Source organism: Myotis myotis, unplaced genomic scaffold (assembly GCF_014108235.1).
Source record: "Myotis myotis isolate mMyoMyo1 unplaced genomic scaffold, mMyoMyo1.p scaffold_m19_p_3, whole genome shotgun sequence".
Lineage (NCBI taxonomy): Eukaryota > Metazoa > Chordata > Mammalia > Chiroptera > Vespertilionidae > Myotis > Myotis myotis.
The window spans coordinates 111,884,074-111,897,034 of NW_023416335.1; the positions used below are offsets into that span (position 1 = coordinate 111,884,074).

Below are 12,961 nucleotides of genomic sequence, written 5' to 3' on the forward strand. Positions count from 1 at the left end.
ACCACCCAAGATGGCGCAGTCTCCACTGCTTAGCTGGCGCACCACGAGAGGCTTCAGCCGCAGTCTCCAACCATCCTTTTTTTTCCTGGGGGTTCTCGGTCTTTCCTAGCTGCAGACAGTCTCTCAGCTGAAAATCCTCTGCCTATTCGGGCTGCATGTTACCCGTTTCAGCTGCTCACCCTTATCTGCTCCAGGACAAGGCACAGGACACGTCCGTTTATACCGCCGCCATTTTTCCCAAATCTTTTTTTTTTTGAAAAAATTTTTCAAATAAAAGCTAAGATGTACTTTTATTTCATCTGTAGGGGGAGAAAAGACTATGTAAGCAACTTTGATCATGTACTTACCCACTTTCCCATCTCTACAAATTATTTTCCCCAATTTTACACATATATTCTTTCCCATCTGATTATTGGTGGTATCAGAATGAATTAAAATATACATTGATTTATACATTGCTATAAGTAATAGAAGAACAAAGAGATGATCTAAACGTCCTGATAATATATAGAAGTAAGGGTGGGATTTTAAGACTTTTGCTCTAGATGAATATTTTTCACCATTCTTTAGACTTCAACATACTAAGAAGGTCATGACCAAAACATGGATATAGAAATATGGTGATAACGTAAAATATTTTAGGAAATTTAAGAAGTATAGAGGAGGGTTTATGTACATTCTTTTTCCTATAATTAACTTTTTTAAAAATATACTTTTATTGATTTCAGAGTGGAAGGGAGATGGAGAGAGAGAGACAGAAACATCAATGATGATAGAGAATTAGCCATTGGCTGCCTCCAGCATGTCCCCTACTGGGGATTGAGCCTGCAGCCTGGGTTTGAGCCCTAACTGGGAATCAAATCATGATTTCCTGGTTCATAGGCCGATGCTCAACCATGAGCCACACTGGCTAGGCTAGGGGTGGGCAAGCTTTTTGACTCGAGGGCCACAATGGGTTCTTAAACTGGACCGGAGGGCTGGAACAAAAGCATGGATGGAGTGTTTGTGTGAACTGATATAAATTCAACGTAAACATCATTACATAAAAGGGTACGGTCTTTTTTTTTTTTTTTTAGTTTTATTCATTTCAAACGGGCCGGATTCGGCTCGCGGGCCATAGTTTGCCCACGGCTGGTAGGCTGTAATTAACCTTTAACATTAAGCTGTCCATGCCTTAAGTGGACTTTCTATTTATTTATACCAAACTTTCCTTTGTGTGTCAAGTGGTTTGCCTTTATTTGTGCAGTCCATGAAGAGGTCCAGTGTTAGTTATTACTGCATAGATGTTTTTAACACACATGTGTCCACATAACAATTCCTTATCTCCATAGCCACGTGTTCATAAATGCAAATTGGATGCATGAGAGGAAAGATTTCATCAGTCCCAAGTTGGGGTAACATATTTGTATGGTCTCATAATGAACTTGAAGCCAGATGCACTAGGCCTGCCTGTCCAAGCCATGAGAACTGGTAAAGACCAGATCTGTGAAATCTAAACAATCTACCCCAATTCAGCATTCAACATGTGCCCTGTTCAGGTTCTTCTTATGGATCAGTGCAGTCCAGGCTTCACAAACTGCTCTTTTTCCTGTGAGGTCTATTCCAAAACCACATGGTCAAAATACTTAAACAAACACATCTAAGTCAGGCATTCCTTTGATTATGCGTTTTTTAAATCCTTGCACCTCAACCTGCAAAACAACAGCAATTGCCAAGAACTACCAAACTCTCACCTTAAAAAGCAGAGTGTCTGTTCCTGAGTCAAAGACTCTTATCGAATGTTTCTGAGCATCCTGGAATGAGTCATAGAATTGTTTTGTAGAACCATTCTCTCAGGAGAAATCAACTTACAGAGAGTGAAGACTCTCAGCCTCCTGGCTTCTCAATGTCATAGGACAAGCCTTGCCTTTTTGGCTCTTCATCCTGACATTCTAAGGCCTCCTCACTGGTCCTGCTGCCTGCCTCTCGTGTCCCTTTCCACAGCCACTCTGACACGAGCCCTCTGCTGCCTGGTCTCTAACTTGACAGATGTCTTATTCAGGCCTAAAATGCATTTTCCTCTTGTTTTGTCTAAATGCTATCCCAACCCCTGTGCAAGCTACTCATCCCTCTAAAACCTTCCCATACCACTCAAGTCTACTCTCTTCTCTGAACACAGACACCTGTTTATCCATACTGTTTATTTCCCAAATATCATGTGCTTAATTATGACTTTGTTGTATCTTATCATTAACTTCTCATACTTTTGACTTGTCATGGCCTTTCTTCTTAATTAGACCCTAAGTTTCTTGATGGCATGGACCCTGTTTTTTACATTTTTCTACATGGCATCTAACATAGTACACAGTAGAGACTCAATATACATTTGTTGATGACATATAAAGATAAAATAGCTTAAAAACTTCTAGAAGCCTATTCCTTCTGAGAGACCAAAAATATATATCAGTGATGCCAACTCTCTAGAGCAGTGGTTCTCAACCTTCCTAATGCTGCGACCCTTTAATACAGTTCCTCATGTTGTGGTGACCCCCAATTTCATTGTTACAAATTGAACATAATTAAAGCATAGTGATTAATCACAAAAACAATATGTAATTATATATGTGTTTTCCAATGGTCTTAGGCGACCCCTGTGAAAGGGTCATTTGACCCCCAAAGGGGTCGCGACCCACAGGTTGAGAACCGCTGCTTTAGAGAAACAGAAAGAAAGCCAGCTGTTCTCATGGCCTGGACGTCTTTTTCAGGCTCCAGCCCCTACTCTTTGTTCTGCCTCTGATGGCACCTGGAGGAGGCCCAGGCGAGAGAGTTTCTCTAGGCAGCACTGCTCTGCCTTCTGCCCTCTTTCCATCCCTGCATCTAGAATTCTTATCTGGGTCAACAATCTAGGACTTGATTCTTCATTGTCTTGTTTTTATCTAAATAGGATCCAGTATAACTCCTTGCCCACAAATTTGTTTTTCTTCCACTGCACAGTATATATGATTGGTCCCTCCCACTCTGCCCCCTTCCTCCCAAACCCTGACACTCTACCCTCATGTACTTTCCATTATCTACAAACTTCCCTATGTCTCCAGACCTCTCTTGGAACATCCGCCCCCTGTCCTCACCTTAATTGTCACTAGCTCTCCCCTGAAGGCACCAGCTCTCCTACAGTTTCAAGAATCTGCTTATTTTCTCATGCTTTTGATAAGTGACACAGGATATACAAAATATTCAGCTCACAGCTTGATGCCCAGTAAGGCCTCCAGAAATGGTAGCTATTAAAATTCCATCATTATAATTATCATTGTGTTATTCCCCAAGTCAGGAGACAAGGTCACTGTCCTCCCCACTACCCTAAAGCATTTCTAGACCATTTCCCTTCACTTTCTGGTAAAGACCCCTGCCCTATGGAGTGCATCCCACCTGGTCACATCATCCTTGACTCCACTCTGGTGCTGTCAACACAGCCACTGGCTCATAGATGCTTTGCTTTCTCCCTGTCCATCTGCCCTCCACTTTCTACTTCCCTTTCTCTGCAATTTAGACTTCATGGTATAGCAGTTCCATCCCACTCTTAGACAAGCCTTAAACTCTCTTATCCATCTTCCATTTTCTCTGACCTACCCAGACAAATCTCACCCCAATTCTGTTTTTCCTGTACTAGCACCTGAGCATGTAAGCCCTGAACTCAAGTTGTTAATATTTATCCAAGAAGTTTTTTCATGAGTTTTATAAGATAGATCATTCTGAAGTTTTCTTTCTGCAAAATATTGTTCACAGCAGTATTTACAGAGGGTTTGATTTGCTTCCATCCCTAATGATAGCAGTGAAGACAGGAACATGGCCATGGGTTTCTTGAAGTCTAAAGCTGTGGCTGCAGGATTGTAAAATAAATTTGGGTGATTTCCATATTTTTATGCTATTGAAATTTTTTTTTCTTTATAAGAGAAGGTTTATTTAGAAAGTCACAGAAGTAGAAGAAGAGTCTTAGAGCTTAGGAGAAAAAGGCAAGGAAAATGCACCTAGGGAGAGGGGGTGGGGAAAGGCACAGGGTGCTCCATAGAGAGAGCAGCCTGCTGTTGAAGACTTTTAACAGGACAAGAATTAACCTATTCCTTAAAAAGTTGGTAATGATTCATGTTGATTAATTTTAATGTGGAGTTTTGGCCTTTGAAAATGAGACTCATTGAGAAATGGAATTATTTGAATTGACACAGATTCAGTAATAGAATTAAAAAGAACACTTGACTTTGAGCACTTCTCCAAGTTCTTGGTTGTTCTTAAAGTATTTGCTAATGCCAAGAAAACATCGTCCTCACCTTAAGACTATAACATACAAGCTTCTTGTCCTGTTAAAAGCCTTCAACAGCAGGCTGCTCTCTCTATGGAGCACCCTGTGCCTTCCCCCACCCGCTCCCCCTAAGTGCATTTTCCTTGCCTTTTTCTCCTAAGCTCTAAGACTCTTCTTCTTGTATTGTCTGGTTATAGACTATTAATTTCCTCACCTTAAGACTATAACATACAAACTCAGCCTGCTTCCAGCCTGCAAATTGAAAGAAGGTAAAGGGATTAGCCAAACAACACAAATGCATAGACCATAGACACAGACAACAGTGGTGATGGCCAGCAGGAAGGGGAAGCGAGGGCAGGGGGAGGTGGGCAGAGGGGAGGATGGGGACATCTGTAATAATGTCAACAATAAAAATAAAGTTTTAAAAAAGATTTGCCCACCTCCTCAATTACATAACCCAATTTCTTAAAAATAAATAAATTACATATTTATTTTTTTATTTACTTTTCTATTGGTTCTGTTCTGGAGAACCCTGACCGAAACACATATCCCAAAGGTTGCTGTGTTCACTTCAGCAGCACATATACGAAAGGTTATTACATGTTCCCTTCACTTTTCAGGGACCAAGGTCTGATATTATTTTCTTTCCTTTGAAATCACAGGCAACAAAAGCTGTCATTCCATGGCTAAAGTTTTATGAGCACTTAGGAATACTAAACCCTCAGATGTTTTTAAACAATAAACCCATGCAGTTTCAGAGAATATTTTTTTAATAAAGGAATAAGACCTGGGAAAATGTTCACAAGATTATACAAAATGTTTTACAACAATAGAAATCTATAATCCTTGGTGTGTCATGCCCAGTGCACTGGTATTTTTGGTTCTGGTGGCTTTTAAACTTCATTCCAGGTAGATATAATTGTAATTTTTATTTTTCTTTAAAGTAAAAAATAAAACTAGAAAAAAGGGCCTTGTTAATTTCCTTGAGATGAAATTACATATGGGATATTTAATCATTCTTTTTACAATGAGCATATATTGTTTTTATAATAGAAAAAAAAGGTTCTGAAAATATAAATACTTGTTTTTAAAGCAGATTTGGAAATTTAGAATAATGTGGATAAATTAAAGATTAAATGACATTAAGGAGCTGAGAATGCAGGAACCTAACACCATTAACAAATACAGGTACAGGGCAGACAGAGGGACAGGAGTACAGATAAAAGAATTAACCATCACACAATGGGAGGAAGCAAAAGATTCAACTGATTGGGAGAACTAAACCCAGAGGTCTGAACACTGGGTAGTGAAAAGTGACACTCTATACCAGTGGTTCTCAACCTTCCTAATGACACGACCTTTTAATACAGTGCCTCATGTTGTGGTGACCCCCAATTTCATTGTTACAAATTGAACATAATTAAAGCATAGTGATTAACCACAAAAACAATATGTAATTATATATGTGTTTTCCAATGGTCTTAGGCGACCCCTGTGAAAGGGTCGTTCGACCCCCAAAATGGTTGAGAACCACAGGTTGAGAACCTATGCTCTACACGAAGTAAGGCTGGTAATTGGGGCCCAGAGCCTGAGAGCCAGCACTGTCAGTCATCAGCCTCAGCTGGGAAAACCCTAAGTGAAATGGAACAATGAAGTTAGGAGTGGCTGAACCAGAAGTAAGGACTCAGGGACCAAATGCTATCCAGAGAAACTGAACAACAAAGAAACTAAGAGACTCAGCTTTCACACAAATATTTTTAAAGGAATATAGTTGTCCATAATAAGTTAAATGGAAATGTGTTGAACTGGAAGACACAACAAAAGATGAGAAAGATATTTAGAAATATATTTAAACTTTGAGAAACTTTATCAATCAAATGTCACCCAAGAAAAGAAGCAACCCAGAATAATAATTCTTTCACTAAATCAATTAAAGGTTTTATAAGTTTTTCAGGTATTTTTTATCACTTTTATTGAAAAGGACATTTCTCTGCTCTAAGGGCGAATTTTTTGATAAAGGTTGAGTAGCTTTGAGGTGAATGTGAACTCAGTGTTCAAAGCAGCAAGAAAAGTCATGCAGTGTTAAGATACCAAGCTTCCTCCTAGAAATCTTCTGAAAATAACTGACAAATATGCTTAGGGCTCCTCTGAATTCTTGTGAGGCACAGTATGCAAAGAAGCTGGTAGTTTAGAACACTTTCCTGTGACTATAGACTGTTGAATTCTAAAATGCTACATAGCAACATAAGAGCAAAATAAATTCATTTTTTATTCATTGTGGGCAAAATGCATAGATACAGTTTCCAACTTGGGGTTAAGGAGGTGGACCTGGATGTACCAATCAAATTATCTTGTTGATTGACCTTAATGATGATTACCAATGCCATGGCCATCAGTTATTAGGGACGGAATGATTATATCAGCCACTTCATATAGTTGGCAAAGATAGTTAAATACCAGAAGAGAAAATGTAGAAGAGCAGGAACAATTACAAGAAAGATCCTCATGAAACCAGGAATTCTTAGCTAGCCTCTGACCTACATAATAGTGCACACGAAGCAATACTACACCATTCTAATACAAGGAAAAGAAATTTATCCTTTCTGGAGTTTGGATATTTTGTTGATTTTTAGAATTTTATTGTTGCTTTTTAACAGACTTTAAAACTTCTTCTCTATACTAAAAATCATTTGTTTAATAATTGTAGAAGTCAACACACACCATGCTTTTTATATAGCCAGCATCAGAATTTACAAATATAAATCTCACCCATCCTCATTTTGCAGAAGAGAAAACTGATTCACAGAGAAGTTAATTTGCCAAAGGTAACAATTATTCAGTGACAGAACTAGGATTCATACCCAGTTAATCCAGCTGAAAAGTCAAGGTGTTTAGACTACTGTCCCTCACACTGCAGCTTATTATTATTATTATTATTATTTTTAACACCTATTATGGACATGGCACTGTTGATGTTGTAAAGTATAAAAGACAAGATTTAAATATATATATCAATCACTTGGTATTTTTCTACTTTCCAAAAGCCCATGTGAATATACACTTCACATTTTGCCACACAGCCTTTGGTGCCATCTGTATTGAAAATCTCCAAAATCAGTGGAAATAGTTCACTGATGAGTGGATCACATGACACCTAATGCTCATCTCCTCCCAGGGTAAATATCTTGGTCAGCTGGAGCAAACAGATGGCTCAGTGATAGTGCTCTGGACAGGAAGCCTATGCCAGCCTGCTGCCTCCATGCTTAGCCCACACCCCCATCACTAGGAAACAGACAACAGGAAAGTGGCCTGGCAAGACTCATCTGGGTTGCCCTTGGATTAGCCTGTTTGGTGACTACAGTCTAATGATAACAACAGCAATAGTAATGTACATATGTTAATTAGCACTGCCCTATGGAGCATTGATTTGTTATAATACTCTCATCACAGAAATATTCCTTATTAAAAATATTTAGAGACTCTATATACTCACTATAGTGAGGAAGAGTACAATTATTAGGGTGAAGCATATGAAATTACCAATATTCAACTTTTTTGACCTATAAATAAATGTTTTCTTATATAGAGTGCGCATGATCAATAAAGTGCTATCATAAGCTCTCATCCCATGGGTCCACTTCTCATTGGGTGTTTTGCTCACTCAAACTTTCCGTGTTCTCCCATTCTCACATATTCCTGGGGTTCAATATTGACTTACAAAATAACAAAGGGTGTGCAGGTGACAGTTCCTCAGGCGCTGCAAAGCATTCAGGGAAAGATGGCGGGTGATGCTGAAGTGCAGGCCTGGTGGCTAGTGGCCTTTCCAAGGGAAGCTCAAAGAAGCACAGAGTGAAAGTCAGCTGTCAAGCAGCGAGTGGTGCAAGACCAAAGACCTCATGCGTAGTACCTATCATAAGCATCATCATTGCACTGGGAAAACAAGACAAAGATATGTCACAACTTTAGGACCTATGATAAGAACAAGTGAGATACCACTTTAAAGAGTCATTTCTAAAGGGAGTCACATTGATGGGCCAACTAAGGTCACGGAGTAGCTGCCACAGGGATGAGACAAAGAAACCCAAGAGAAAAAATTAGGGAAAGTTCTCCCTCCTCCCCAAGCCTAGCTGGGTATTCCATCTGCACTGTGACATCGCTTGGCCAAAGCCATCTGGATCATCCAGATCTGTCTGTTCTTCCCATAAAGATTTTGAGAACAAAAAGTACAAAGATTTAGCGAGAAAATTAATCTTGAAACAAAGCAGAGGAGTCCTGCCTGCCAGAGACACGAAATGGGAAATGTTTCTTCCTCCTGCACAGAGTGTTACTGGCAGAGTTCTAAGCCCATCCAGAGGTTTGGGCCAGAATCGCACTTTGAAAATTGAAAAATGAATGAATTTGGACCACTCAGTTTGGGTTTTATATTGTGTTTTATATGCTTGATTAAGATTTATCTGGGCATGATTTCCTTTCAGCTTATCCAGTTAGAGAAAAGTTGTAAATTTATGTCTTTCACCAAATTTGGGGTGTTTTCAGACATTACTTCTTCAAATATTTATTCTGCACCAATCACATTTTCTTCTCCAAGGACACATCTGGAATGAATGCTACACCTTTTAATATGACTCCACAGGTCTCTGAGACCTGATAACTTGCCTTTTTCTAATATATTTTTTCTCTGTTGCTCAGATTGGATAATTTATATTGCTTATTCAAGTTTATAGATTCTTTCCTCTATCATCATTACTTACTTTATTTTTTATTCTAAAGTATCTGTTTGTTTGGGTGGACTTTTTTTTTACAACTTGCTTTTCTTTGCTGAGAAATACTACCTTTCCATTTGTTTCAAGAGTGCCCAACCTTACTTCATGCAACAACTTATTATAGCTATCAAGATTCAGATCACCACAGGGTAGACAACTTTTTAGTAATTTAATTTTCCTTATGAGTTGTTGAGATTTTTTCCTATTCTTTGTATATCAACTAAATTTGCATTTTAAATATAATTTTGAGATATCTGGGTACTGTTAAAATCCTCTGGGAAACGGGACTTCCTATTGAAGCCATGTTAGAGCAGTAGAGACCAGTTTAACCATCCCTTTGAAACACTGACACTTCTAAAAGAAAACTTAGGAGGAAACATTTGTAACACTGGGTTAGACAAAGATTTATTTAATATGACACCAAAAGTATAATTCATAAATGAACAAATTGATAAATGGACTTTATCAAAATTAAAAATGTCTGCTCTTTAAAAGACTAAAGAATAAAAAGACAAACGAATTGAATTAAAACATTTCCAAAACTTATACCTAATAAATAACTTTTATTTATAACAAAATTTTAAGACTTTTATCTTGAAACTCAATAGTTAAGGAATAGCCCTAACCAGTTTGGCTCAATGGATAGAGCATAGGCCTGCGGACTCAAGGGTCCCAGGTTCGATTCTCGTCAAGGGCATGTACCTTGGTTGTAGGCACATACCCAGTAGGGAGTGTGCAGGAGGCAGCTGATTATTGTTTCTCTCTCATCGATGTTTCTAACTCTCTATCCCTCTCCCTTCCTCTCTGTAAGAGATCAATAAAATATATTTTTAAAAAATAGTTAAGAAATAAACTCAATAATTTAAATGCACAGTTTTTCTCCCACTCTGTAGCTTGCCTTTTTAGTTTCTTATTTTTTTTCCCCAAAAGATTAATAGAGTTTGTATTTAAATCTATGATTAATTTTGACTTAATTTTTGCATATGGTAAGAGGTATCAATGAAGTTCTCTTTTTTGATATATGGATATCCAACTTTTGTCTTTGCACCTTTGTCAAAAATCAGTTGTCCTTATATGTTGATCTATATATTTTTAAACTCTTTCTTCTATTCTATTGATCTATTTATCTATATGCTGTTTCCACATAGTCCTGTTTACTTATGTTTTATGATAGTCTTGAAATCAGGTAGATTTCAATTGTTCAACTTTTTAAAAGCATTTTAGTTAATTTAGATATTTTGCATTTTAATGTAAATTTTAGAATTAACTTGTCAATTTCAACACAAAAAAGCCAACTGAGATTTTCATTGAGATTGAATTGAATATATAGGTAATTTGGAAAGAACTGACATGTTAACAACATTGAGTTTTCAGAGTCATAAACATAGCATGTCACTTTATTTAGGTCTTTAATTTTTCTCATTAATGTTTTATGGTTTTCAGTGTATAGGTCTTGCATACTCTTGGCAGATTTATGTCTAATATGCATATTTTGAATGCTATTTTATGGTATTGTCTATAAACTTTAATTTCTGATTATTAATGTATAGGAATACAATTAATTTTTATATTAAGCTTCTATTCTGCAACCTTGCTAAATTCATTTACTAGTTCTAGTTCTAGTAGTTTTTATTTATATTTTTTGGTAAAATTGCATCAGATTTTCTACATTGACAACCATGTCACCTGCATATGAAGTAAGTGATAGCACTAAAAAAAATTATTTGAAGAGCTCTCTAATAGTGGAAGTTACTCAGTTTTCTTCTACCAAGAAGCCTGCTTCCTAGGAATCTAAGAAAAATTGTCTGTGTGTAAAGAAAATAAAATTTCAAAAGAAAACTTGGTGGAAGATTGAAGAAACAAAGATTGGGTTGGCCTCTGCTATGTGCAGGAAAGGCTGAAGGTCAGAGCTGCAGCATAAAATTCCACTGGTGCTTGGATTTCTTCTCCCATCACGTGACAGACCTCTTTCAGAGAAATATATGAGGCCTATTTATATTTAACCAACCTGAAACATCCATGTAAATCTGTGGCCAAAAAAAATTATGAAGTGTGTAAGAATATTTTTTGCCATTTTAAATGTAGAACATTAAAAGTAGCCTTTAAACAAAATAGCCCAGTGGCTTTAGATATGTAGTGATTAGTTTTTCCAATAAGCTGCATACATGAAAATGGACCCTTTAGCCTCCCCCCTCCCCAAATAGAGTAGATGGAACTGTGTCATTTCACAAGGTGCCTTTTTTTCCCAAAGACTTTGACTATCAACTTTAAAAAGGATGACATTTAATAAAAGCTTCACATTTTTCATTCCTCTTTGAGCTTCTCTTGATCATGTTCTTTCTGAATAGATTCCCTTTATAACACCTGCAAAGTTATCCATTAAAATGACAACTAAAGGACTGAGTGCACTTGGTGCAACTCTGACAGGCAAGATGACAGAAAGGTTTCCTGCGGTTAGCTGCAAAGTATGCTTCTGCACCTGGGACCAGAGGGAGAGCTTTTAAGTTGAAGCACAGAGTAATCTTTGATACTCCAGGGATTAGAAATGGAATTGTGATGCTCTAGTGCCAGATGAATCAAAGTGATTTTAAATTGGTATTTGAAACCTAAGAATGTAAAGTTTAACAGAAAATTTGCTACAAGAATGCTCCAATTATTACCTCTTATCAATGGGTTAGAATATCATCTTTATGACATTCTATGAATATCATAGAGTATATGATATAATCCATAATTGTCTCTTTAAGTACAATCAAACCTGGATTATTTATACTACAGTAGAGTTAAGATGTTGAGAGAGAAGCTGATTCACTGGTCTTGGCATCATGCCTTGCTGCTGAATGTCTTTTCAGGTCTTTGAAGATAGGTAATATGTCATCACCCCTGCCACCTCCTTTCTGCCCACCCTAAATCCATACTATGGTACATTTATATGTTCTAACAACCCGTTCCATGCCTGCCCTGCAAAGCTCCACACCAGTCAAATTCAAGGACCAGATTCTGCCTTTCTAAAAAGTACGTATTTAGAGAGCTGGGCCAGAGGTAGCTATGTTCCTTCTGTCTTGATTCTTTCTAGCTAGTTGAGATTCAACTGTATGAAATATGAGAGGGCATGTAATCTCACAATCTATATGGAAAAAAATACTAGAAGATGAAGAATCTTCCTAGCCAGTGGTTGTCCAGCAGCCTACTGAGGACCAGTATCAATGTGGGGATAAGGACACATATGTAATAACTTAATCAATTAAAAAAATTTTTTTAAAAAAGAGTCACCAACTGAGAGTCAGGATATTACACCTGATCAAGAGAAAGATGATGTAGGAGCATCTGAGATTCAATGTCATGACAGGATGCTGATCTTTAAGAACTGGCTCACCCAAAGACTGGGGGCAAGTGCAAAGCTGATATCAAGGGTGAGATTTTACCAAAACTAGAACCTGTTTACATACCAGAAGCAGGGGAAGGGCAACCACAAGTCTAAAGGAAGATGGGCTGAAAACACGCAGAGTGCTCTTTTGTTCTGTTTTTCAAATATGATTTACATTTGGTATTGCATTGTGATGACTTCAGGTGCTCCGCATGGTGGTTGGGCAGTCATAGACTTTGCAGCATGGTCCCCTTATGTTTCAAGTGCTGACATGGCACCACCATATGTGGTTGTTACAATATTATTGACTATAAAAAAGAAAGAAAATAATATTTAGGTTACATGGGTGTTTGTTTAATATTATTCTTTAAACTGTATAGATCAGTCGTGGGCAAACTACGGCCCGTGGGCTGGATCCGGCCCGTTTGAAATGAATAAAACTATTGAAAAAAAGACCGTACCCTTTTATGTAATGATGTTTACTTTGAATTTATATTAGTTCACACAAACACTCCATCCATGCTTTTGTTCCGGCCCTCCGGTCCAGTTTAAGAACCC

At 37.7% G+C, this 12,961-nt stretch overlaps 1 protein-coding gene across 1 annotated transcript; it reads left to right on the forward strand.

The window, feature by feature from the left end:
- Positions 1-1,418: 1,418 nt before the first annotated feature.
- LOC118650548 (X antigen family member 5-like) lies at positions 1,419-12,517 on the forward strand. The gene is given in 3 exon segments (XM_036298950.1): positions 1,419-1,470; positions 12,304-12,381; positions 12,384-12,517. Coding segments are annotated over 3 exon segments (264 nt in total).
- Positions 12,518-12,961: the final 444 nt, after the last annotated feature.